This window comes from Balaenoptera borealis (assembly GCF_965194805.1).
Source record: "Balaenoptera borealis genome assembly, chromosome: 5".
NCBI lineage: Eukaryota > Metazoa > Chordata > Mammalia > Artiodactyla > Balaenopteridae > Balaenoptera > Balaenoptera borealis.
The window spans coordinates 70,868,489-70,894,390 of record NC_138862.1 but is presented as its reverse complement, the minus strand read 5'-3'; the positions used below and the strand labels follow the sequence as shown (position 1 = coordinate 70,894,390).

General features: G+C 35.3%; 1 protein-coding gene across 8 annotated transcripts in view; it reads left to right on the top strand.

Moving 5' to 3' along the window:
- Positions 1-25,902, top strand: part of ZNF148 (zinc finger protein 148) — a 127,850-nt gene that overhangs the window by 71,009 nt on the left and 30,939 nt on the right. For all 8 annotated transcript variants that reach the window (XM_082392321.1, XM_082392320.1, XM_082392326.1 and 5 more), the window contains 3 exons: positions 3,835-3,960; positions 14,047-14,170; positions 15,386-15,469. In XM_082392321.1, coding sequence (XP_082248447.1) covers positions 3,835-3,960; positions 14,047-14,170; positions 15,386-15,469 — 334 coding nt within the window. The remainder of the gene's footprint in view (positions 1-3,834; positions 3,961-14,046; positions 14,171-15,385; positions 15,470-25,902) is intronic.

Genomic DNA, 25,902 nt, shown 5'->3' with positions numbered 1-25,902 from the left:
ATTTTGCTCTGTACATATTAGAATCTCAGTAAATTTAAAGCTTCCATTGTATTAGTTTAGACTGACTGTATTTAGCATGTAGCAGGTACTTAATAGCTGTTGAATGAATATGTGAGTGAAAGCTGTTATGAGAAATACAAAAGAAGACTATCTTATTTTCAGATACCAAGATAAGATACAGGTACATGAGATAGTAAAATATAAAAGACATGAAATAAGTCCTGAAAAAGAAGGAGTCATTCTGGATGCTGGGCGTGATTTGCTAGTGATTAGAATCAAGGGAAAGATTTTTTCAATATAGAGAGGCCTCTTTATGTTTAAAGTTGGGAGAATAAAGAGAGAGTGATAAAAAATGAGGAATACCTCAGTATCATTAAGAGATATATATTAGAACTAGCAAGAATGAACCAGCTTGGGCAGTGGCAAGGGGTGAGGAAGCATGGGCTCTGCCTCTTGGTAGGATGTTGGGGAAGAAGTAAGATGAATATACAAGGTAGATAGGACATGGGAATCATGCCTGATGGCTTCCCCAGTCTCAAAGTGGAGATCCAGAGGGAGCTTTGATCAGCAGGGGTCTTACAGCTTCAGGTGGAGAAGCGTCTGGGTTTAGTCAAATCTTATGAGAGAAGTATGAGTAGGGTGATTGACAGTATTGATGCTATTTCTGGTTTGGTAGTGAGAAAAGCATTGAAATTCAGGCTCTCAAGTGTAGGCAGGAGGTTGTACATGGGACTAGGTGAAATGGTAAAGATTAAGCTATGGGGAAGAAACCAGAGGTTTTTCTTGGTTTTGTTTTTTAATCTGACATACTTCCTAGCCTATTGATTTTCTTGATGTTCCAATGAATGTGTTTCAAAAATCCAGCAAACCTGTCTTTTCAACTATCACACATCTGCAGATGCCTGCTTTGATTAATTATACTTTGGTTTATTTTAGGTGAAAAGTAACACTGAGTACTTGATTTTCTTTTAAAGATAGTTCTCAAGGAAATAGTAGGGAACTTATAGATGAGTTGTTGTCTCTTTTATCATGCTTAAGCAGTTTACATGTTTTTATAGATTATTGTAGTCTTTCTTGGGCCAAAGAAGATTCATTTTCCCAGACTTTTTGCACCTCATTCTTTCTAGTTGCCTTGTCATTTTCATACCCATCTCTTTATGTTTATGGATTTACCAACATCCTTTCTAAGCACCTTAGGCTGGACCATATACTTTAGTGTGTGGTTGTGTTATATGTAGAGATTACTTTATTCCATTTATGAGTGATAAGCCTGTTGGACTATTCTAAAAATGTAACTTGCTATGTGCCTATTGGTATTCACAATGCTTTGATTCATTGATACCTCTAGGATTTGGTCTGTGCTTTCATAATGTTAAAAGTGTACCTTATATTTGTCAATGCTAGTACAAATATGATCACTTTCCATATATGTGAAAATAGGTAAAAGGTTCAGATATATAAATTAATGTTTTTCACTGTTTGCACATAAAGGTTCTCTTTGTTTGTGAATAGCTGCTTATTGAAGAACTTATTTGTGAATCTGTCTTACACTCCTGCTCGACACTTTTGCTGAAAAAAAGTTCGTCTCATTTTTTTTTAATTAATTAGTTAATTTATGGCTGCATTGGGTCTTCGTTGCTGTGAGCAGGCTCTCTAGTTGTGGCGAGCAAGGGCTACTTTTTGTTGCGGTGCACGGGCTTCTCATTGTGGTGGCTTCTCTTGTTGCGGAGCACGGGCTTTAGGCGCACGGGCTTCAGTAGTTGTGACACGTGGGTTCAGTAGCTGTGGCTCGCTGGCTCTGAGCGCAGGCTCAGCAGTTGTGGCGCACAGGCTTAGTTGCTCCGTGGCATGTGGGATCTTCCCGGACCAGGGCTTAAACCCGTGTCCCCTGCGTTGGCAGGCGGGTTCTTAACCACTGTGCCACCAAGGAAGTCCCTGTCTCCTTCTTACTGCTGCATGCTATATTTTCATGGTTTCTTTGTAATTTATAAGTTGACAAATGTTGGAACTACTTTTTGCTGCAACATAAGACAGAGCAGTTCAGCAGCTGCTTAGTCTGTTGTCATTTCTCCTTGTCTCATACCCAGCTTCAATAGTTGTATTTCAGTAAACATCACTTCAAAGATGGTAACATGTGTGTATTCCAAAGCCTTGTTGGAGGTGACCTTACCATTCTATTTTATGTTTCAAATAATTACACCAAAAGAAGCCATAAGAATGGTCATTAGTACGATTCTCTAACCTGATAGAAAGAATTATTAGCTAAATAATCATTTACAGTCATGTTTTTATGCCTAGGTTCTCCTTGATTTGCAATTCTCACGCCCCCCACATTTCAGGAATTTTTGAAAACTTCCAGTTCTTTATTTGGTTAGTTTGAAATTCCTGGCTTATGTTGTATTTCCCTCATGAACCCCTCTGCACAGCTCTGTCTTCCAGCTTTACACTATGAGTATGTAAGATGTTTATAACCTTTTGCACCCCCTTTTTAAGTGTATTTTTTGAAAATTTAGCCATTAGCACATTGTGTTTCCTGGACTATTATCAAGATTTTTTTGAAAGCTTATAAACAACAGAAATTTATTTCTCACTGTTCTGGAGGCTGGAAGTCTGTGATCAGGGTGCAAGTATGTTTGGGTGAGGGTCCCCTTCCAGGGTGCAGACGTCTCGCTGTGTCCTCACATGGTCGAAGAGTCAGGGATTTTTAATGTATTTTAGAGCTTGTTGAGTTGAAAATTTCTTAGTTTTAAGATACTTGTGTTTTCATTTCAAGGATAGGTTGAAAATGTAGCACAGCAGGATGACTGTGCACCATCAATTCTGATGAGAATTGATGCTACCATTAGTGATCATAGAACCTCCATATATTTTTTAAATTAAAAAATTTTTTTTATTTTTGGTTGTGTCAGGTCTTAGTTGCTGCTCATGGGCTCCTTAGTTGCGACATGTGTGCTCCTTAGTTGTGGCATGCGAACTCTTAGTTGCGACATGCATGTGGGATCTAGTTCCCTGACCAGGGATTGAACCCACGTCCTCTGCATTGGGAGACGGATTCTTAACCACTGTGCCACCAGGGAAGTCCCCATATTATTTTTTAGGACACGCAACTCTTCACATCTGTGAGAACTGAGATCTAAAGATGAGATAACATTGTTGACATCTTAACATTTCTTGTTATCATGTAGCTAGAATTGTGTCTTGTACATAGCAGGGGCCTAAAACCATATGCAGTTCTATAAACACACATTTGGTGATAGTTTGTTGTAGAGGCCAGGAAAATACTGGCTAAGATATTGCCAAAAACATTGAACTTAAAGATAATTAGATTTCATTGTTAGTTTATCATTCCTTTTTTGATGAGATTACCTTTTAGAATTTTGTGTTGTTTTTGTGATGTTTTGTAAATTGAGAGAAACCCATCATGGAAGTCTGAATACCCCTTTTATCCCCCAGTATTTTATTGATTTTGGAATTTAACCTTTTTTTGTGCCTTTAACTTTAACATCAGTTTCCTTAAATGTGGGAGTGGAATTGTGTCCTCACTTCTCCTTTATTCTGCTAGGTCTTATTATCTTTTCCCAGGACGTTTTAGTCTTTTTCTTTCCAGATAAATTTTTGTAAAATCCTAGTTTATTCCCTCAATTTATATACTGTTGATTCTTATATATCAATTACATATTAATGAATTCTTCAACACACCCTTTACTTGCACACACAAATAATCATTTTGGGAGCACCTGTAGGTAGGTTTAGCAGAGGATTAAGCATGCAATGGCTTTTTGTCACAATAGACTTCTTGTTTATTTCTAAAATTGACTTTTTTTTTTTTAACAGATAAGTGTAAAGCAGGAAATTACTTTTACTGATGTATCTGAGCAACTGATGAGAGACAAAAAACAAATCAGAGAACCAGTAGACTTACAGAAAAAGAAGAAACGGAAACAACGTTCTCCTGCAAAAGTAAGAGAATATTTTAAGGTGGTGGTTCCTAACATATTACTCCCATACAATTGCTTAATCTTATTGGCAGGAATCTGGCTGGACCATAGGCAACATAAAAGTCTCATGTGGCTTAGTAAAGTTGGAATGTTGCATCAGCTTCACCACGAGAAAGGAAGGGATGCTTGCCTGAATGGAGGTGGGGGGCCACTGCTTTAAATTTTTCCACTTCCCTTTCACTGTGTTTTTTTTTTTTTTTTTTTGAAAACAAACTTTTCTTACCCCATGTCTCTCTTTTCTTTAAAAACTAACAGATGGTATGCAGTTCCCTTGCTTCTCATTCATATTAGTTTTACTTATTTTAATATATGGTTTCAGGAAAATTCAGTATTGATTACTCATTAGGAAAAGGTTGTGTGATAACTGTGCTAGAATAGAATGTAAGCTGCACGAGGGCAGGGACTAATTTTATTCACAGCTATATCCCAAGAGCCTGGAATAGTAGGCCTAAGGGACTCTCAATAAATACTGTGGGTGAATGAATGGATTAATAAATAAACAAGTGACCCATAAATACTATTAGGAATTGCCTGCCTTTTTTCCTTTTTAGTACAGTAGTAGTTGACTATATGTAGCATTTTGGTATTCTGGGGAAGTCTCTGAACTCTGTATAGTATAATTTATTTCTTTATAGTTATTTTTCATCTTTTGTTTTCTTCCCTTGTATAGTGAAGAAGGCTTTTTTAAAAAGATTTTATAACATGACCTTTTTATTTTGAGGGCTGCTTGTTTTTGTATTTGTGATTTAAATCATAATCATCATCATTATTTGTATATTTTGTATACTTTGGGTGTGCTGAACCCAGTTTGTACTGGCTTGCCAGAGCTGATTGCTGAGTTTTCAGGAATTTTGCAAGCTGGTGCTAAAACCATTGGTAACTTGAAATTAGGCATGGTGAGAATATTTACACCATGGAAGTCAGCAACACAGCCCACTGACTCCTTAAACTGTTGTTAAACATTTACCAACATACCACTGCTTTTGGGCTATATAAGCATGGCTACTGTTTGAAAAATATAGAGACTAAAATAACCCATAGTTACATTTCCTAGAGATGAATACCTTAATTTTCTGCCATATTCCCTTTCTGTTTTCAAATTTGTGTAGATTGTCTGAATTTCCTGGTTTGTAACTTAAAGAGTATGTAAGCTATTTTTAAAGTTATTAAAGATTTTTATAAAGATTTTATTACCTGCATAATGAATTATTATTTTTTGATATATCACATTATATTCAGTGATTGCTCTGTTGTTGGAAGGTTGTTTTCTCTTTGCCTTCATTTTAAATCATGCTGCTCTTGAAATCTTTGTGTATGGATCTTCGTGTACTACTAAATCAAAGGGCGTGAACTTTTAAAAAGGTTTCTTTAAAAATAAATGAGTACATAAGCAAGCAAGCAAGCAAAATAAGTAAAGTTTCCTGATAATGTTACTCCTTCCAGAAATGTTGTATCAGTTACATTGCTACCTGCAGTAGACCTAAGGTGTGTCTGTCCATACTCTCACCAGCCTTGAGTATGAAACTTTGTTTTTTTTGTAGCTTAAGATGGGTGTCTCATTATAGTTTAAATTTTAATTTCTTTGGTTATTGGTCATACTAAAACTTGTGTTTTTTTCCCCATAATTATTGACATTTTATATTTCATGTTTTGTGCAATCCCTTTATCCCCCCTTCCTTTCTTCCCTTTCTTTTCTTGGGGTTAATGTTTTTCTCAGTGATATATGATACTTTTAAAATTTTACATTAATGAATACATCAAGTTCTTTGAGGAAAAAATTAATTTCTAAAATTGAGATAGTGATTATGTTACTTTGGGTTCATTGCTGATCTATGGGGAATCTATTTCAAGTCTTTAAAAATAACATAATATATGTAAGTTGTACATTTTCCTTGATGTTTTATTGCCATGTTTTTGAGTATAATTCTGAAATTCTGACTAAAACTCAGATTATTATCTTCTAGTAGGGTGTTATTTGGAATCTTTATATGTTCTAGGTAGTACAGATCAGATTTTTACAGAGTTTAAGCCATTTTTGCTTATCTAATTTGAGATAAACTCATTTATAATGTATTATCAAAATATTTCTAAGGACATTATTTAAATATTTATATATATATCTATGTAGTTGCTAGATGAAAGATTTGGCCTATTCTGAGTATACTGTATATAAGAAAATGTTTTGGGCAGTCTTTTTAGAGCGTTCTTAGGAGGCTGGAATGACTGGAAATAATATATGGCAGACATGGATGTGAGAATAACAAAAACAGTTATTTTTAGATTGTCCTGACCTGTTACATTTAATAGGACAGAGAATGGTTGTGGTCTGTTTTTAACACTGGTCTTGCAGTGTCCAGATGAGTGGTTTTGTGTCTGGAGTCTCAGAACTTTGAACATGTGTTTAAACATTCACGCTTTTGATTTTTCATTAAAGTAACTCTCCCCTTTCTGTATGAAGAGAAAGAAAACCTTATCTCATGTTTATAAATCAATGTGTTGCTTGTTTTAAATTCCTTAAAAACAGCTTTAAGTTTCTCAAATAATTGTAATGTGTTATGCTTAGAGGACTCCACTCTCTGCCAACACTTTTCCCAAATCTTGGATTTTGCCGTTACTAATATTTGAGTATATGTTACCATTGTGTCATGTTAGATTGGGGATCCGTACAGGAAGTATCACTGAAGTTATCTTACGGACTTTTAGTAAAAATATTAGAGCTTACACATCCATGTAGACCTGGCTCCCTTCCAACTAAGCTTTGTGGTGAGAAATACTGTAATGTTATGTCATTTTTAGCTGCCATGAATTTTAAGCAGTAGTTGCCTCCTGAGCCTTTATCATATGGCAAAGCTTAGTCATCTTAAGGTAGATTTGATACTTGAAAATTGCCAAAATACGTTTGGCAGCATGTCTGAAGAAGAGGGTAATCAAGCTAGGGAATGTTATCTTGATCAAGTTATTTGATACTGTCATGGAATAAGTTGTTTTATGAAAGCAAATTTTCTATATAATAAAAACTTGTCCCTTTTAAATGTTTAAATTTAATTTTATTTTAACCACTTTGTTGGAAATCTTTAATATGTTGTTTTCTTTTAAAACATAGTGCATTTGAACATAATTCAGCTTTTAATGCTCTGGGGTTGATGTTGTAAACATTAAAAAAAAAATCATACGTATCATAGTGAAGCCCTCTGGGAAGACTGAGATGTTAGGGCTTTTTTCCCCTCATCCTGAAAACTCCTGACTGCTAGACTTTAAGAGTTTTTTGACTGCTTATAATTGCTTCACTGTCTCATTCCTTAATGATATACTATTCATTTTTACATTGCTATACCTATGTGGCCACTTAACATTACCTTCCATTGCCCCTTTGACTCTTTTTTTGTTTTGTTGTGGATTAGGACTACAGAGAACTAAAGTTATTAGAAATGTATGAAAAGTTTTAGTAGACTTAATTCAGTCTCAGTGCATTCGTGTTGGTGGTTCCTCATGGCTCTGCATTAGATCACCCAGAGGACTTTTCCAGTTATAAATACGCAGGCCCCATCCCCGGAGATTCTAATTCAGGGGATTTCCATTTATACTAAAAGAGTCCAGGGTGATTGTGATTTACGTGTTTTTTTTTTTTTTTAAAGATCACCTAGTCTTTTTTTGTTGAATTTATTGTCCTGACTTTAATGTCATGTCCCTGCAGTACTTGGCAAGGTCAATTTTCACCCTATTTTTATTGTTCTTTGCAAAACCTCACATAAAATAGTCTACTCTTCCACCATATTTAACACTATTGTAAGAAATGAAATTGCTTTCCTACTATTCTGGTTCATTCTCTTTTAACATTCTTTACATACTAAAAAGGTTGCTCTCAGCTTTTCTTGTTTTCCAAACTTGATAGTAATAATAACTATTTTTATAGTGCTCTTACACACACTAGTATGTGCCAGGCACTGTTCTAAACACTTGATATCATTAACTCATTTAATCCTCACAACAACTCTGAGTACTGTTTTTTGTTTTTTTTTTAAATTTAATTTTATTTATTTTTTTATACAGCAGGTCCTTATTAGTCATCAGTTTTATACACATCAGTGTATACATGTCAATCCCAATCGCCCAATTCAGCACACCACCCCCCCACCCACCCCCCTGCCGCTTTCCCCCTTTGGTGTCCATACGTTTGTTCTCTACTTCTGTGTCTCTTATTTCTGCCCTGCAAACCGGTTCATCTGTACCATTTTTCTAGGTTCCACGTGTATGCATTAATATACGATATTTGTTTTTCTCTTTCTGACTTACTTCACTTTGTATGACAGTCTCGATCCATCCACGTCTCTACAAATGACCCAATTTCGTTCCTTTTTATGGCTGAGTAATATTCCATTGTATATACGTACCACATCTTCTTTATCCATTTGTCTGTCGATGGGCACTTAGGTTGCTTCCATGACCTGGCTATTGTAAATAGTGCTGCAGTGAACATTAGGGTGCATGTGTCTTTTTGAATTATGGTTTTCTCAGGGTATATGCCCAGTAGTGGGATTGCTGGGTCATATGGTAATTCTTGTTTGAATTAGAACCAAATTCTAATTTGGTTCTTTAAGGAACCTCCATACTGTTCTCCATAGTGGCTGTATCAATTTACATTCCCACCAACAGTGCAAGAGGGTTCCCTTTTCTCCACACCCTCTCCAGCATATGATGTTTGTAGATTTTCTGATGATGCCCATTCTAACTGGTGTGAAGTGATACCTCATTGTAGTTTTGATTTGCATTTCTCTAATAATTAGTGATGTTGAGCAGCTTTTCATGTGCTTCTTGGCCATCTATGTCCTCTTTGGAGAAATGTCTATTTAGGTCTTCTGCCCATTTTTGGATTGGGTTTTTTTTTAATATTGAGCTGCATGAGCTGTTTATATATTTTGGAGATTAATCCTTTGTCCATTGATTCATTTGAAAATATTTTCTCCCATTCTGAGGGTTGTCTTTTCGTCTTGTTTATGGTTTCCTTTGCTGTGCAAAAGCTTTTAAGTTTCATTAGGTCCCATTTGTTTATTTTTGTTTTCATTTCCATTACTCTAGGAGGTGGATCAAAAAAGATCTTGCTGTGATTTATGTCAAAGAGTGTTCTTCCTATGTTTTCCTCTAAGTTTTATAGTGCCTGGTCTTACATTTAGGTCTCTAATCCATTTTGAGTTTATTTGTGTGTATGGTGTTTGGGAGTGTTCTAATTTCATTTTTTTACATGTAGCTGTCCAGTTTTCCCAGCACCACTTTTTTTTTTTTTTTTTGGCTGCATTGGGGCTTGAGAATCTCAAGTCTTAATAGTAAAAGTTTCTGGATAAATGAGGTATTACCACCCAACTTTGCTATTATGTGAATTAGGTGATAATGTTTTCCACCACAGAAACGTTTTATGAGGATTGTGGAGTTAACATTGATGAACTCTAAGAATCCTTTTCAGTAAAATATAACAATATTATCTTAATCCAGTATTATATATACTTTATAGGTCTTTTCAAACTCTTTAGTAATAGAATGAGATAGAGCAGAGTGCTTTTTGATTACCTTATTCTGAAATGTATCTCCTTTTTCATTCTCTCAGCAAATAATTTGAGTGCCTGTTATGTGCCAGGATCTCTTATCAGGTACTGAAGAAAGGAACTGGGTCTTTTGTTATAACACTGTAGGTGGTCTGAGTAGAAATTGATTTTTCAGAGTTATGCTGAACTCAGGAAGGAAGAGCCTATTCTACAAATCAAATAGATTATGAATTATATAGAGAATCCATTCCCAGCAATTTATTATACACCACCGGTTCCCAGAAAAGATTAGTGATTTTAGAATCAAAAAGATTCTAAATTGAGTGATTTAAAATGAGGAAAATTTAATTGAAAGAAGGAGAGAAATAGATATACTAGCTATTTGTCAAGCTTTCTCCTACATGTTAGTTGGATTGTGGGAGGAGCAGCTTTACAGTAAATAACTGATTGTAAGACTGGGGATGGAAATACGGAGTAGTACTTAAGAGAAAAATGAAGAAGAAAATTAGTTAAAAAAAAAAGTATTAGTATTTTATTTATCTAATTTCTGCAGGGAATTATGTATTCTGGGTAAATAATTTTTCCACAAAACCAAACCCTAATTTTAAAAAATATTTGGATGTAAATCTTTCTTTTAAAAAATTCACATACTTCTTTGCCTGATATTTAGGAAATATGAGAGAAATAACCTTTTCTAAGGCTCAGGGTCATTCTCCTGAACATCAGTTATTGATATCATGTTATATATACCATGCTTATAGTATAGTGAATTTCATGTTCTAGCACTGGCAAAAGCTTGCCATTTAGAAATGAAATTTGTTAATAAGTAAAATCAAATGCTGAGAGACAGTAAAAATCATGGAGAATGAAAGAAAGTGACAATGTGAGGGTGGGATATTAACGGTAAGTAGGATGGATGGTCAAGATGTTTAGGTGGTTATTGCTATGGGCTACTTTGTGATTTTGTTGTATGTGTTTGGGCTTGCACTGTTCTTCCATTTCTGGTTGGATTTGGAGAGTAAAGGGAATTTTAGATCTCACTCCCCACCCTCAGTTGCAGTAAAGCAGCTCATAATAGGTGAGAATTTTAAACTGTCTCCTCCAAATTGTTTTTGGGGTTTTGGTGGTTTAGAAATTGATTTAGATTGATTTAAGAATGTATGATAAAACTTATCATTAGTTTAAAACATGCTTTAACAATTTCAGTAGTACATAGTATACATAGAATGGGGAAAATTACATCTGCCTTTTAAGAAAATAAAACTTTCTCACTGAGGGGTGTCAGGTTTCAGTTATTTGGTGGCAGTGACCCTTGAGGAGTCAAAAATCTCTGAATTGAATAGGCAGAGGTTAGTGCTTCGTTGGATGAAAATTGGTATATTATTTAACATAGGCATTGCTATGTATATAGATAGCTAGCTGGGAACAGATTTGTCTCAGAACAAAAAATGTATCTGCTAATGGACCGTGAGGTTAAGAAAGCAGATTAATTGAGGAGTTCCATTTGGTATTGAAATACTCTACTGAAAAATTCTGTTTTAAACTTATGAAACAGTTAAGAAAAAAAATAAAGTATGCTGAGTATTGTTTAGACTATTACTAATTTCTTTACTCTTGATGAAGCCCGGTTGCTTGATCTTTATAATGTACCATATTACTCAACAGTGACAGGAGTCAAGACAAATCACGTGGAGATATTATAGCAGGCACCTTAGGGTTTAAACTTGGAAATTTCCAATTCTTCAGTTGTAATGGTGTTCATATGTTGAGGGGAAAAAGAAAAGCAAAAATATTTTATGGTACTAGTAGCAAGTAAGCCTGCTAATCTCAGGCAAATCCACTTACCTGGTAGATCACATTTTACTAAAAGACCTGGAAAGGATGTGAACAGGAAAAGAAGCCAAGTCTATACCAAGGAAGATAATTTTACCTGTGTTAATGAGCCATTTCTGTTCCACCAAGGAACTTTGTTCTTTACATACCCATTTCACTATGGGACTACTTAGTGAATTTGCAGAGAGTTTTACGAAGAATAGCATGGTAAGCTGGGAGGATGTTCGGGATGGGCAGTGGGCAGCCATATCAACAGACATTTATAGAGTTTCACTATGATACCGTTTGGATACTGGGGTTATAGTGGTGAAACAAAACAGACAAAATCTGTCGGTTATATTTAAAACATTATAAATTGGAAGAGCCACTGGTGTTCTTCTGAGGCAAGATAATTTTCTTTTATATCGATACAAAGATGTGTGTTACCTCGGCCTAAGAAAAGAAAAAAATTAATAGAAAGTTAAATACAAAATGTCCAACAATTTGATTTTTGTGTCATTGAACTTACAAATATGCTAGATTTTTCAGTCTGCTTATTCACAAGTCAGTGTTTGCTGTTTCATCCATAAAATCCACCCTGAATTAAGGCTTTAGTCCACAGTGAAAGGCAGCATTACCTCCAGTGCCAGAAAACAATGACCTAGAACTCCTTAACTCTTCATAAAAGGGCTTTGTACAGTCAAGGATTACATCCGTTTCACTTTAAGTAACTTGGGCCGGATTTGTTCCTTACAAAGCCTTTCCTTGCAGTTGCTATGCCACAGAAAGCTATTGAGTTGCCATGTTTTTGGCACTTGGATCTTCTTATTTGTTATCAACATATGCGAAAAAATACCTGATGCTATCTTGTTTTTATTCTGTTTCATATAAAATGTTTAACATCTTTTTGTTATTTTATGTTAGAAATATTTTGAATCATGTTTTAAAAGATTTTGTGGTTTTTTTGTTCATTTGTTTTACACATTGTTAACTTGAATATTATTTTGTGACTTGGAGGGGTTGAAAACATTTTAGACTGACTGACCAGAGATGAAACTTTCTGTTCTCACTGACTCTTCAGGAAGCTGTGACACCCACTTGCATTCTCCTGCCAAATGTTTCCCTCTGTGACTTTGGTACATAGACTTTGAAGCATTGTTGACCACATTGGCAGTTTGCCCAGAACCCACATGCCCTGTATAATTTGCATAATAAATACCATCGATTTACATACAGTATAGGCTGAATTGTCTTCCTGAATTTAAAGTAAAAAAAATTTTTTTTTTAATTAAAGCCCTTTTTACTTACTTACTCCCTCTTTCTAGGTTTTGGGAAGGGTGTCATAGCTGTGTATTTACAGGCCCTAATCAGTTTCCACAGGACTTTGTATTTTTCAAGATGTTTGCTAGATTTCTCTACCCTGTGTGGTACACAGTTTCTTGGCTCCCACTCTGTATGCCCCCACCTCCAATACTGTTTCCCACTCACTTGCCATATTCCTCCTGATCTTACCTCCTAATTTTCTCTGCTTCTTATCTTCACATCATATTTTGTCATCTTTCTTCTCTCCTCAATAATGAAAAAAGGGATTATTTGTTATTTTCACTCTGCCACGTGTCTGGTGAGAGAGGCAGTTTAAATGTTGCATGTTGGACAAATGCTTGATAAACTGGAATACATGAAGCCCAAAGGTGAGCTTCTCTCTGGCACTGTCCAGACCTGGCCCAAGATATTCTCGACCACAGGAAGCACAGGCAGATGAGGTTGATGTCTTTGTCACCTGTCTTCCTTCCCCATACCCACTCTCATTTATTAAAGAATATGCTTAACAATAGTTTAGTAGTCCTAGAATAACCTTAGAGGTCCTAAACTGAACCAGACTCAAAATTCAGTTCTAGGATGACTTAAAAACTTAGTTTTCTTTTTTTCTTCTTTAAGAAAAAAGAAAAAGGAAAACGTAATAGGTAAGCATTTGTATGGTTCAGAAAAATGTTTTAAGTATGTACAGTGTAAAACCTTCCTCCTGCCATATCTCCTATATGCCGAGTTCCCCAGCCATGACAACCAAGGTTATATACATTTTATGTATATGCAAACAAATACATATTGCTATATGTACTATCTTATATACAAAATTAGCAAAATTATATACTAGATTCTGGACCTTGCTTTTTTTCTTACTTAAGAATAAATCCTCGAGCTCTTTCTATGTAAGTATATAGAGAGCTTTCTCGTTTTATTTTACAGCCACATGATATTAAATTGTATTCATTTTCCATGATTTATTTAACCAGTGCTATTTGATTGATATTTACGCCATGTCTAAAACAAGACTTTTGCCCTGCATATGTGATATTTTGAAATTGAAAATAAAGCTATACTCACCCTAGCAGAGAACACTTTAGGGACTCTACTAGACATCAGGTTTGGAGAGGAGGGGGCAGAGTGCTGAGATCTTACCTAACCAGCTTCCAAGGTTTTATTAGTGATTTTTACCCATACTGAGTCACATTGTACTTTCTTAAAATGAATGGTAACATTATTCTAATAACCCTCTCAAGATTATTTAGGAAAAAATATTTCATAATTTCTGGTGACCATTGTTTGCATTAAAAGGCATTATCTGTTTTATAAATTAGTATTACGTTTTAAAAATTTCTTTCTTTTGTTTCGCCTTTTTTTTTTTTTTTTTAAACCAGATCCTTACAATAAATGAGGATGGATCACTTGGTTTGAAAAGCCCTAAATCTCACGTTTGTGAGCACTGCAATGCTGCCTTTAGAACGAACTATCACTTACAGAGACATGTCTTCATTCATACAGGTATTTCTTGAATTAAAGTGGGCTTATGGCCATTAAAATTATTATCTTTGCTATTTTCATCTTCTTGTAAATGTCATTCATTTCTAAGACTTTAGGTAACCTGGCATTTCAAATCAGAGAATTCATAGACCAGGATGTAAGAAGGAAAGCAGGAAAAACTTTAAATGAGAAAACAGTTAGCATGGATGTGCAAAATTAGTCTTAATTGGATATTTATCTGGCTTAATGTGTTCTTTTTAGCTAGAGAAACAGTTAAAGAATGAACTATTAAAAGCCTGTCAACATTTATTTTTCTATGTAAGATGTCCAGATGGAGTTTGAAATATGAATTTGGGAATCAAATATAAAAAATAAGAACATGAAGTTGTGGAGATCAGAACTAAAGACTGATCACAGATCTTTGGGGAAAGATTACTAGACATGTACGTTGTTGAGTTAAGGGGTGGGGAGGGAGACAGAGTAATAAGGTAGATTCGATGAACTGATAAAATACAGTGTCCCAGAAGCCAAAAGAGGAGAGAATTCCAAGGAGGGTAGGATCAACCATAGCACAACCTTCTGAGACGATAGAGAGAGACAGAGAGCTGAGAACAAACCATTAGAATAAATAGCAGGGAGATCATGAGTAGCTTTTCAGAAAGCAGAGCATAAGGGTTAAAGGACAAGTGGGTGGTGAAGAATTTGAGACATAGGGTAGACTACTGAAAGGAAAGGCTCCAACAGAGAGGGAACGTTTGAAGAGACAGGATTATTTTTTTTTTTAAAGGGGATGTTTAGAAAGTTCTGAAGGTTCTGGAGAAAATAAGTGAAAGGGCATAAAGTGGTGGTTAGCCAGGGAGAACAAGGTGGGTGGATCTTCCTCCAGATAAAAAGAAGAGATGTTTAAGACACACTTGGTAACCTGTAGAGTCCTTTCTAGCCTTGTGATTTTTAAATTCTATTTTAAATTGCTTTATTTATTTACTTCTTTTTCCCTTGAAAGATATAAATGAGATTTAATCTCATTTTTGTGAGGTTGTGAGAATGTGAATTTTTAAATCTTGGGGAGGAAATTGAGAGGAAATAAAATTCTGTTAATGAATAGTATAAAAACTTTGTGTGGATAATTTGGAATTTCCAGAATTTGGGCTTCTAAGATTTCTCTTTCCTCAGAAATAGTAACTATAAACTGTGTTTTATCCAGTAACTAATTTGTGGATGTGAAATTATTTTAAGGTGAAAAACCATTTCAATGTAGTCAATGTGACATGCGTTTCATACAGAAGTACCTGCTACAGAGACATGAGAAGATTCATACTGGTGAGTGTTGCCTCCCTTACTAGGGTCATTAAAATTACCATTTCAAATATAGGGAAGAATTTTTAATAAGGAGCAACAACTTGTTGCAACTTTTGTCAGTTTTGTTTCTTAAGAGTATTTATCACAGCTTATCTTTTTTCTTCCTTCAGTAAATCAATGTTAACTGTTAAGACTTGGCTTAACCTCTGAGCCTAATAAATTACTTTGAAATAGAGTTTCATAATAGCTTAAAATATGTTTAAAGTGACAAATGGAAAGAAGTTTTTGTGAAGTAGCTGTTTCCTTAGATGTTTAACAAGTTTAGAGTAGGTAAAATGATCATTTGCAGTAATTAGCCAGGGGGATGAAGCGAAGTGCCTGAGTCCTAAAATAGCGATACCACTTTTTCCCCCTTACAATTTCATGTATATAGCTTACTATATCAAGAGAGTTATAATCTTATAAATTGTAAACTTCCAGTTTTTCAATCAAGTTGTTAAGGATTTAGAAACAAATATTTTGGAAGATCACTATAAAGGAACCCATACCTTTAAAAGTTGAGCCTCATTTTAGAGCAAACGTTTATTTGCATTTATTCTTTTTTTTTTGACGAACGTAAAACCAAGTTTTATATGTAACCTTGATTTAGTAAACTGTCGACTTTTGACATCTCTTAAGCATGATGAAAAGTGTTTCTTTAGAATTTATTTCCAGTATTTTGCCTTTTTGTGATGGAATAAAAGAGTTGGTAAATTTGTATAACTTTGGTTCTTACATTTAAATAGAATTGAAAATGATGGTGATAATATATGAATATTGAAAATATTAAGGTTCTTCATATATCTCTATATTAAGTAGTCAAGCAAGTCCCTGCCCAGTGTTGTTATTTAGATGTGTTCTCATGGTGCCTGCAGTACCTGTGAAAGGGGATCCTTGGACAGTTTGTCATATAGAAGAAGCAAGCTTTTCTGCCTAATAACTTTCCTTAGCTTTATTGGCCCCTAACAAACATGCACATGGCTAGTGTCCTAAATAAAACTTCAGCTGTGCAGCACATCTGTATGCTTTGATGTTCTACTTTTCAAAGATCATTATGCACACCACCCATTTCAGTTTCTTAAGCAAACATTTTCCACCATTTCTAGATGGGAGAATACGAGGCACTTGGGAGGAAGAACAACGGTATTGATTTTTTTAAGTCCTGTTATCCTTTTTTTTTTTTTTTTTTTTTTAATATTCTATTTTTTTTTTTTTGGCTGTGTTGGGTCTTAGCTGTGGCATGCGGGATCTTTGCTGAGGCATGTGACCTCTTCCTTTTGGCACACAGTCTTCTTTCTAGTTGTGGCATGAGCGCTTAGTTGCCCCGTGGCATGTGGGATCTTAGTTCCCTGATCAGGGATCGAACCCGCGTCCCCTGCATTGGAAGGTGGATTCTTTACCACTGGACCACCAGGGAAGTCCCAACTTTATTGACTTTTTTGTGACTTATAGGTAAATTTAAAGTTTATACAATAATAAAAACCCATTCAGATAATGATAAATGAAAATGGTTAAATGTTTTGTATTTTTGTTTGTTTGTTTTGTTTTGTATGTTTTTAATACCTATTAGATTTTGATGATTTAATCACTCATTCAACAGAAATTTACTGAGCTGGCAGTATTTTTCATGTACCAGAAGTAGATAATAAAAGGAAGTTTCCTTGGAGTTTACCTTTTTAAAAAAAATTTTTATTGGAGTATAGTTGATTTACAATGTTGTGTTAGTTTCAGGTGTACAACAAAGTGAATCAGTTATACATATACATATATCCACTCTTTTTTTAGATTCTTTTCCCATATAGGCCATTACAAAGTACTGAGTAGAGTTCCCTGTGCTATACAGTAGGTTTTTATTAGTTATCTATTTTATATATAGTAGTGTGTTTATGTCAATCCCAGTCTCCCAATTTATCCACCGCCCCCCCCCACCAAATCCCCTGGTAACCATAAGTTTCTTTTCTACATCTGTGACTCTACTTCTGTTTTGTAAATAAGTTCATTTGTACCCCTCTTTTTAGATTGCACATATAAGCAATATCATATGATATTTGTCTTTATGTGTCTGACTTACTTCACTCAGTATGACAGGCTCTGGGTCCATCCATGTTGGAGCAAATGGCATTATTTTGTTCTTTTTTATGGCTGAGTAATATTCCATTGTATGTATGTACCACATCTTCTTTATCCATTCCTCTGTTGATGGACATTTAGGTTTCTTCCATGACCTGGCTATTGTAAATAGTGCTGCAGTGAACATTGGGGTGCATGTATCTTTTCGAACTATGATTTTTCTCTGGGTATACACCTAGTAGTGGGATTGCTGGGTCTTATGGTAGTTCTATTTTCAGTTTTTTAAGGAACCTCCATACTGTTCTCCGTAGTGGCTACACCAATTTACATTCCCACCAACAGTGTAAGAGGGTTCCCTTTTCTCCACACCCTCGCCAGCATTTATTGTTTGTAGATTTTTGATGACGACCATTCTGACTGGTATGAGGTGGTACCTCATTGTAGTTTTGATTTGCATTTCTCTAATAATTAGTGATGTTGGAATTTACATTTTAATGGGAGAGATACACATATAAACAAGCCGAGTGTAGTAAGTGTTGTAGAGTTTTATACAAAATGCTCTTGTACCCTGAAGAAGAGCCAGATGTGCAGTCTTTTGAAGACTACATAGTGCAGGCAACAGAGAAAAACTGTGGGAGGCTCAGTTGAGGGGTGGGGGGAGACAGAGAGAGAAAGAATGTGTGTCTGAGTCTGAAAAAAGATTTTCAGAACAAAACTTATTGTGCTCTGCTGTTTTCTATTCAGTTCTAGTAGTAAATTCTTTTTTACAGTGCTGGTCACAATTTTGTAATATCAGTTTGGAAAAATAATTGTGCTAGGCCATGGGGTATCTTGGATTTCAACAGGTTATATTGGGTAGTTAATGTTTATTGAGAATTTACTAAAACCGGATACTGTGCTAAATGTTTTGTTAAATGTCTCATTTAGTTCTCATTAATCTTGAAAAGGAGGCGCTATTACTATCCCCAGTTTTTAGATGAAGAAGCAGTAGGACGCACACAGAAGTTAAGAAACTTACCGAAATTTGTATAACCTAGTATATGGTGGAGCCAAGATTCCAGCTCAAGTCTCTGCGACTCCAGACCACACAATGTGAAATCGCTAACTATGAAGACTGGGACTAGAAGCAGAACGATATCGTTTGCCTTTTTGAATTTTTCTTGCTCTACCAGTAAGCCAGTTATGGCTTAGCCTTCCTTGTGGGTTTAGTAACATCTAAAAGGGATGGAAGCAAAGGCTGGAGTTCTCATGTTATGGAGAAGATAGGGAATTGAGAGGAATCAGGGCAAACCAGTCACTATGGTTCCTTAACAGAGAAGTTTCTTTTGAAGAGAAATGTAGTTTTGCTTCATTGTCCCCAGCCCCTCACCTCCCAGATGGAACTGATAACAAAGGACATAGATTTTCCTTCTTTACTTCATTGTTCTTGATTCTTTTTATAGACTCTTTCTGAAGATAGTAAGATATTTTTGTCTTATCAAGTTACTTATAAGCTGTACTGAGCTGGGGATATATATTTAGAACCACGTATACATTCTCCATCATTTATTATTTTGTCCTTTTGTCTTTCTTTCATGTTTTAAATGGCTTTTATTTTTGGAGGGGAATAGTGCCCTAAAGTTTGCCCATGTCAAGGCTTTCTCTCTCTGTAGGCTCTTCATTTAGAAGAATGCATTGAAATAGTTATGGCAGTAAAAATGTTTTGCATATGTTGTTTATCCATTTTTCTTTTCTTTTTTTCTTTTTTTTTTTTAGGCAAAACAATATATTTTTTTAATGTTTATTTTTAATTTATTTATTTTTCTTATTAGTCATCCATTTTATACACATCAGTATATACATGTCACTCTCAAACTCCCAATTCATCATACCACCACCCCCATGCCCCTGCCGCTTTCCCCCCTTAGTGTCCATATGTTTTTTTTCTCTACCTCTGTGTCTCAATTTCTGCTCAGCAAACCGGTTCATCTGTACCATTTTTCTAAGTTCCACATATATGCATTAATATACGATATTTGTTTTTCTCTTTCTGACTTACTTCACTCTGTATGACAGTCTTGATCCATCCACGTCTCTACAAATGATCCAATTTCGTTCCTTTTTATGGCTGAGTAATATTCCACTGTATATATGTACCACTTCTTCTTTAGCCATTCGTCTGTCGATGGGGCATTTAGGTTGCTTCCATGACCTGGCTATTGTAAATAGTGCTGCAGTGAACATTGAGGTGCATGTGTCTTTTTGAATTATGGTTTTCTCAGGGTATATGCCCAGTAGTGGGATTGCTGGGTCATATGGTAATTCTATTTTTGGTTCTTTAAGGAACCTCCATACTGTTCTCCATAGTGGCTGTATCAATTTACATTCCCACCAACAGTGCAAGAGGGTTCCCTTTTCTCCACACCCTCTCCAGCATTTGTTGTTTGTAGATTTTCTGATGATGCCCATTCTAACTGGTGTGAGGTGATACCTCAGTGTAATTTTGATTTGCATTTCTCTAATAATTAGTGCTGTTGAGCAGCTTTTCATGTGCTTCTTGGCCATCTGTTTGTCTTCTTTGGAGAAATGTCTATTTAGGTCTTCTACCCATTTTTGGATTGGGTTGTTTGTTTTTTTAATATTGAGCTGCATGAGCTGTTTTTATATTTTGGAGATTAATCTTTTGTCCGATGGTTCATTTGCAAATATTTTCTCCCATTTTGAGGGTTGTCTTTACAGCTTATTTATGGTTTCCTTTGCTGTGTAAAAGCTTTTAAGTTTCATTAGGTCCCATTTGTTTATTTTTTATTTTATTTCCATTACTCTAGGAGATAGATCAAAAAAAATCTTGCTGTGATTTATGTCAAAGAGTGTTCTTCCTATGTTTTCCTCTAAGAGTTTAATAGTGCCCGGTCTTACATTTAGGTCTCTAATCCATTTTGAGTTAATTTTTGTGTATGGTGTTAAGGAGTGTTCTAATTTCATTCTTTTACGTGTAGCTGTCCAGTTTTCCCAGCACCACTATTGAAGAGACTGTCTTTTCTCCATTGTATATCCTTGCCTCCTTTGTCATAGATTAGTTGACCATAGGTGCGTGGGCTTATCTCTGGGCTTTCTATCGTGTTCCATTGATCTATATTTTTGTTTTTGTGCCGGTACCATATTGTCTTCATTACTATAGCTTTGTAGTATAGTCTGAAGTCAGGGAGTCTGATTCCTCCAGCTCCGTTTTTTCCCCTCAAGATTTCTTTGGCTATTCGGGGTCTTTTGTGTCTCCATACAAATTTTAAGACTTTTTGTTCTAGTTCTGTGAAAAATGCCATTGGTAATTTGATAGGGATTGCATTGAATCTGTAGATTGCTTTGGGTAGTATAGTCATTTTCACAATATTGATTCTTCCAATCCAAGAACATGGTATATCTGTCCATCTGTTTGTATCATCTTTAATTTCTTTCATCAGTGTCTGATAGTTTTCTGCATACAGGTCTTTTGTCTCCCTAGGTAGGTTTATTCCTAGGTATTTTATTCTTTTTGTTGCAGTGGTAAATGGGAGTGTTTCCTTAATTTCTCTTTCAGATTTTTCATCATTAGTGTATAGGAATGCAAGAGATTTCTATGCATTAATTTTGTATCCTGCAGCTTTACCAAATTCATTGATTAGCTCTAGTAGTTTTCTGGTGGCATCTTTAGGATTCTCTGTGTATAGTATCATGTCATCTGCAAACAGTGACAGTTTTACTTCTTCTTTTCCAATTTGTATTCCTTTTATTTCTTTTTCTTCTCTGATTGCCATGGCTAAGACTTCCAAAACTATGTTGAATAATAGTGGTGAGAGTGTATATCCTTGTCTTGTTCCTGATCTTAGAGGAAATGCTTTCAGTTTTTCACCATTGAGAATGATGTTTGCTGTGCATTTGTCATATATGGCCTTTATTATGTTGAGGTAGGTTCCCTCCATGCCCACTTTCTGGAGAGTTTTTATCATAAATGAGTGTTGAATTTTGTCAAAAGCTTTTTCTGCATCTATTGAGATGATCATATGGTTTTTATTCTTCAATTTGTTAATATGGTGTATCACATTGATTGATCTGCGTATATTGAAGAATCCTTTCATCCCTGGGGTAAATCCCACTTGATCATGGTGTATGATCCTTTTAATGTGTTGTTGGATTCTGTTTGCTAGTATTTTGTTGAGAATCTTTGCATCTATATTCATCAGTGATATTGGTCTGTCATTTTCTTTCTTTGTAGTATCTTTGTCTGGTTTTGGTATCAGGGTGATGGTGGCCTCATAGAGTGAGTTTGGGAGTGTTCCTTCCTCTGCAATTTTTTGGAAGAGTTTGAGAAGGATGGGTGTTAGCTCTTCTCTAAATGTTTGATAGAATTCACCTGTGAAGCCATCTGGTCCTGGACTTTTGTTTGTTGGAAGATTTTTAATCACAGTTTCAATTTCATTACTTGTGATTGGTCTGTTCATATTTTCTATTTCTTCCTGGTTCAGTCTAGGAAAGTTATACCTTTCTAAGAATTTCTCCATTTTTTCCAGGTTGTCCATTTTATTGGCATAGAGTTGCTTGTAGTAGTCTCTTAGGATGCTTTGTATTCCTGCAGTGTCTGTTGTAACTTCTCCTTTTTCATTTCTAATTTTATTGATTTGAGTCCTCTCCCTCTTTTTCTTGATGAGTCTGGCTAAAGGTTTATCAATTTGTTTATCTTCTCAAAGAACCAGCTTTTAGTTTTATTGATCTTTGCTGTTGTTTTCTTTGTTTCTGTTTCATTTATTTCTGCTCTGATCTTTATGATTTCTTTCCTTCTGCTAACTTTGGGTTTTGTTTGTTCTTCTTACTCTAGTTCCTTTAGGTGTAACGTTAGATTGTTTATTTGAGATGTTTCTTGTTTCTTGAGGTAGGCTTGTATTGCTATAAACTTCCCTCTTAGAACTGCTTTTGCTGCATCCCATAGGTTTTGGATCGTTGTGTTTTCATTGTCATTTGTCTCTAGGTATTTTTTGATTTCCTCTTTGATTTCTTCAGTGATCTCTTGGTTATTTAGTATTGTTTAGCCTCCATGTGTTTGTGTATTTTACGTTGTTTTCCCTGTAATTGATTTCTAATTTCATAGCGTTGTGGTCAGAAAAGATACTTGATATGATTTCAATTTTCTTAAATGTACTGAGGCTTGATTTGTGCCCCAAGATGTGATCTGTCCTGGAGAATGTTCCGTGCACACTTCTGAAGAAAGTGTAATCTGCTGTTTTGGGATGGAATGTCCTATAAATATCAATTAAATCTATCTGGTCTATTGTGTCATTTAAAGCTTGTGTTTCCTTATTAATTTTCTGTTTGGAGGATCTGTCCATTGGTGTAAGTGAGGTGTTAAAGTCCCCCACTATTATTGTGTCACTGTCGATTTCCTCTTTTAGAGCTGTTAGCAGTTGCCTTATGTATTGAGGTGCTCCTGTGTTGGGTGCATATATATTTATAATTGTTATATCTTCTTCTTGGATTGATCCCTTGATCTATACGTAGTGTCCTTCCTTTTCTCTTGAAACATTCTTTATTTTAAAGTCTATATTTTATCTCATATGAGTATTGCTACTCCAGCTTTCTTTGGATTTCCATTTCCATGGAATATCTTTTCCCATCCCCTCACTTTCAGTCTGTATGTGTCCCTAGGTCTGAAGTGGGTCCGTTGTAGACAGTATATTGTATCCATTCAGCAAGCTTGTGTCTTTTGGTTGGAGCATTTAATCCATTCACATTTAAGGTAATTATCGATATGTATGTTCCTATGACCATTTTCTTAATTGTTTTGGGTTTCTTTTTGTAGGTTCTTTTCTTCTCTTGTGTTTCCCACTTAGAGAAGTTCCTTTAGCATTTGTTGTGGAGCTGGTTTGGTGGTGCTGAATTTTCTCAGCTTTTGCTTGTCTGTAAAGCTTTTGATTTCTCCATCGAATCTGAATGAGATCCTTGCCAGGTAGAGTAATCTTGGTTGGAGGTTCTTCCCTTTCATCACTTTAAATATATCATGCCACTCCCTTCTGGCTTGTAGAGTTTCTGCTGAGAAATCAGCTGTTAACCTTATGGGAGTTCCCTTTTATATTATTTGTCATTTTTCCCTTGCTGCTTTCAATAATTTTTCTTTGTCTTTAATTTTTGCCAGTTTGATTACTATGAGTCTCAGTGTGTTTCTCCTTGGGTTTATCCTGCCTGGGACTCTCTGTGCTTCCTGGACTTGGGTGGCTATTTCCTTTCCCATGTTAGGGAAGTTTTGACTATAATCTCTTCAAATATTTTCTCTGGTCCTTTCTCTCTCTCTTCTCCTTCTGGGACCCCTATAATGCGAATGTTGTTGCGTTTAATGTTGTCCCAGAGGTCTCTTAGGCTGTCTTCATTTCTTTTCATTCTTTTTTCTTTATTCTGTTCCACAGTAGTGAATTCCACCATTCTGTCTTCCAGGTCACTTATCCGTTCTTCTGCCTCAGTTATTCTGCTATTGATTCCTTTTAGTGTATTTTTCATTTCAGTTATTGTATTTTTCATCTCTGTTTGTTTGTTCTAGATCTTTGTTAAACATTTCTTGCATCTTCTCGATCTTTGCCTCCATTCTTTTTCCTCGGTCCTGGATTCTCTTCACTATCATTATTCTGAATTCTTTTTCTGGACGATTGCCTATCTCCATTACATTTAGTTGTTTTTCTGGGGTTTTATGTTGTTCCTTCCTCTGGTACATAGCCCTCTGCGTTTTCATCTTGTCTATCTTTCTGTGAATGTGGTTTTTGATCCCTATCCATTTTTAAATTGTCAAGAAAGTAATAAGTCACCTATCAACTGAACCTCAAAGGTTGTTTGGTGAGAAGAACTACCAGTTTTTACAGGCTCTGTTTTCCTTGTAGCCTCCCTCATCCTTTTGGGTCTCATTATACTGTCACCTTCAGTCTCCCAGCCCACAAACCTATTGTCTTTTCCATTTGCAACATGGTTAAAAATCATTACCTGCTTGGCTGCTCTTGTTACCAGTAAACAAATCTTATGTGGCTTTTAAAAACCAGGAACCTAGCTTGATTTGGTTTTCAAATCAATAAATTTTAAACTCAGCCTGGACAGGTTATTACTTAATTGCTTGGGCTAGCCTATGAAATACCATTTTAGAGGAGAGTACCAAGGCTGATCCCTGAACTTCTGGTTAAAGCTTTGTTCCTTTAGCCTAAGGCACTGAAACTGTCAAAATGCAGATATCCTTGGGACTGCTGTTTTGGGCAGTTATGGGAGATTTATATCTTTTGTGAATGTATTATAGATCCTTTACTGAGAGTATGTTTTGGGGATATGGGAGAGAAGGTGAGGACTTGAAGCCAGGCTTGCAGATAATCCTAATTGATCATTTTGGTTACAGTCAGAATTACTGGTAAGGTATACAGCTAAGGTTGAACATTTGTCACTGGCAGATTTACTATGTGATCAGGTACCTTTATCTAACGTGCCTTTTCTTAGCATTTTTTAATGCATGTGTAAAATAAATGTTAGAATGACATATCTCCAGTTGCATGTTCTTTTCTAGTCATTTTGTCACCACTTTAAGGAAATGGCATCTTATTGCCATGGGTAGGGTGTGTTGGTTTGAGGAGTAAAGTACTTAAGCACAGTTTTCAGTATTTTAATTTTATATTAATTTTATGAATTCCTTTAAATAGTAAGCCACAGAATACTTATTCTAATATTCTGACTGTTATAGCAAATTATGGCTTTTTTTTATAGTTGTAGCACTTTTCATAATCTATTTTTTATTTCATTAGTAAAAATGTTACAAAATTATTTCCATATATAGGTAAGTTTTTATAAAATGATTTTCTTCCCCAAAATAAAAGGGATTTTGAAAATAAACCAAATCATTCAGAATTATACATATTCATTAGGTTTCTTTTCCCACAAAGTTCTTTTTTAAGGCTTTAGTTCTTGAATATACACAATTCTGTAGATACAAATGTAGCAAGAAACACTGGAAAATCTGTCTTCTAAGTTAGCATTCTTCATGCCTGAAAACACGCTTTGATCTTCTTTTCCTCTTGACTATGACTTTTATTCACAACCATGTTAAATAGCTGAATAACAGCATTATTATTTTCTTTTTAAACCAGTTGGGCTAGTGAGGTGGAGTCAGAGAGAATGTTGATTCACCCCTGACTAGGTTTGTTCAGCACTTTGTATTTCCTTCAGTATGGTTCAGTTATTGACAAAAATTAGTTGACCTCTCATTATTTTGAAGCCCTAACTTAGAGTTTATTAACCATAATGGAGAAGTCTTATTAAAAGAAAATGTTACAGACCTAGTTAAACTCTCTTTGTGGAGGTGAAGGAACTGTTGG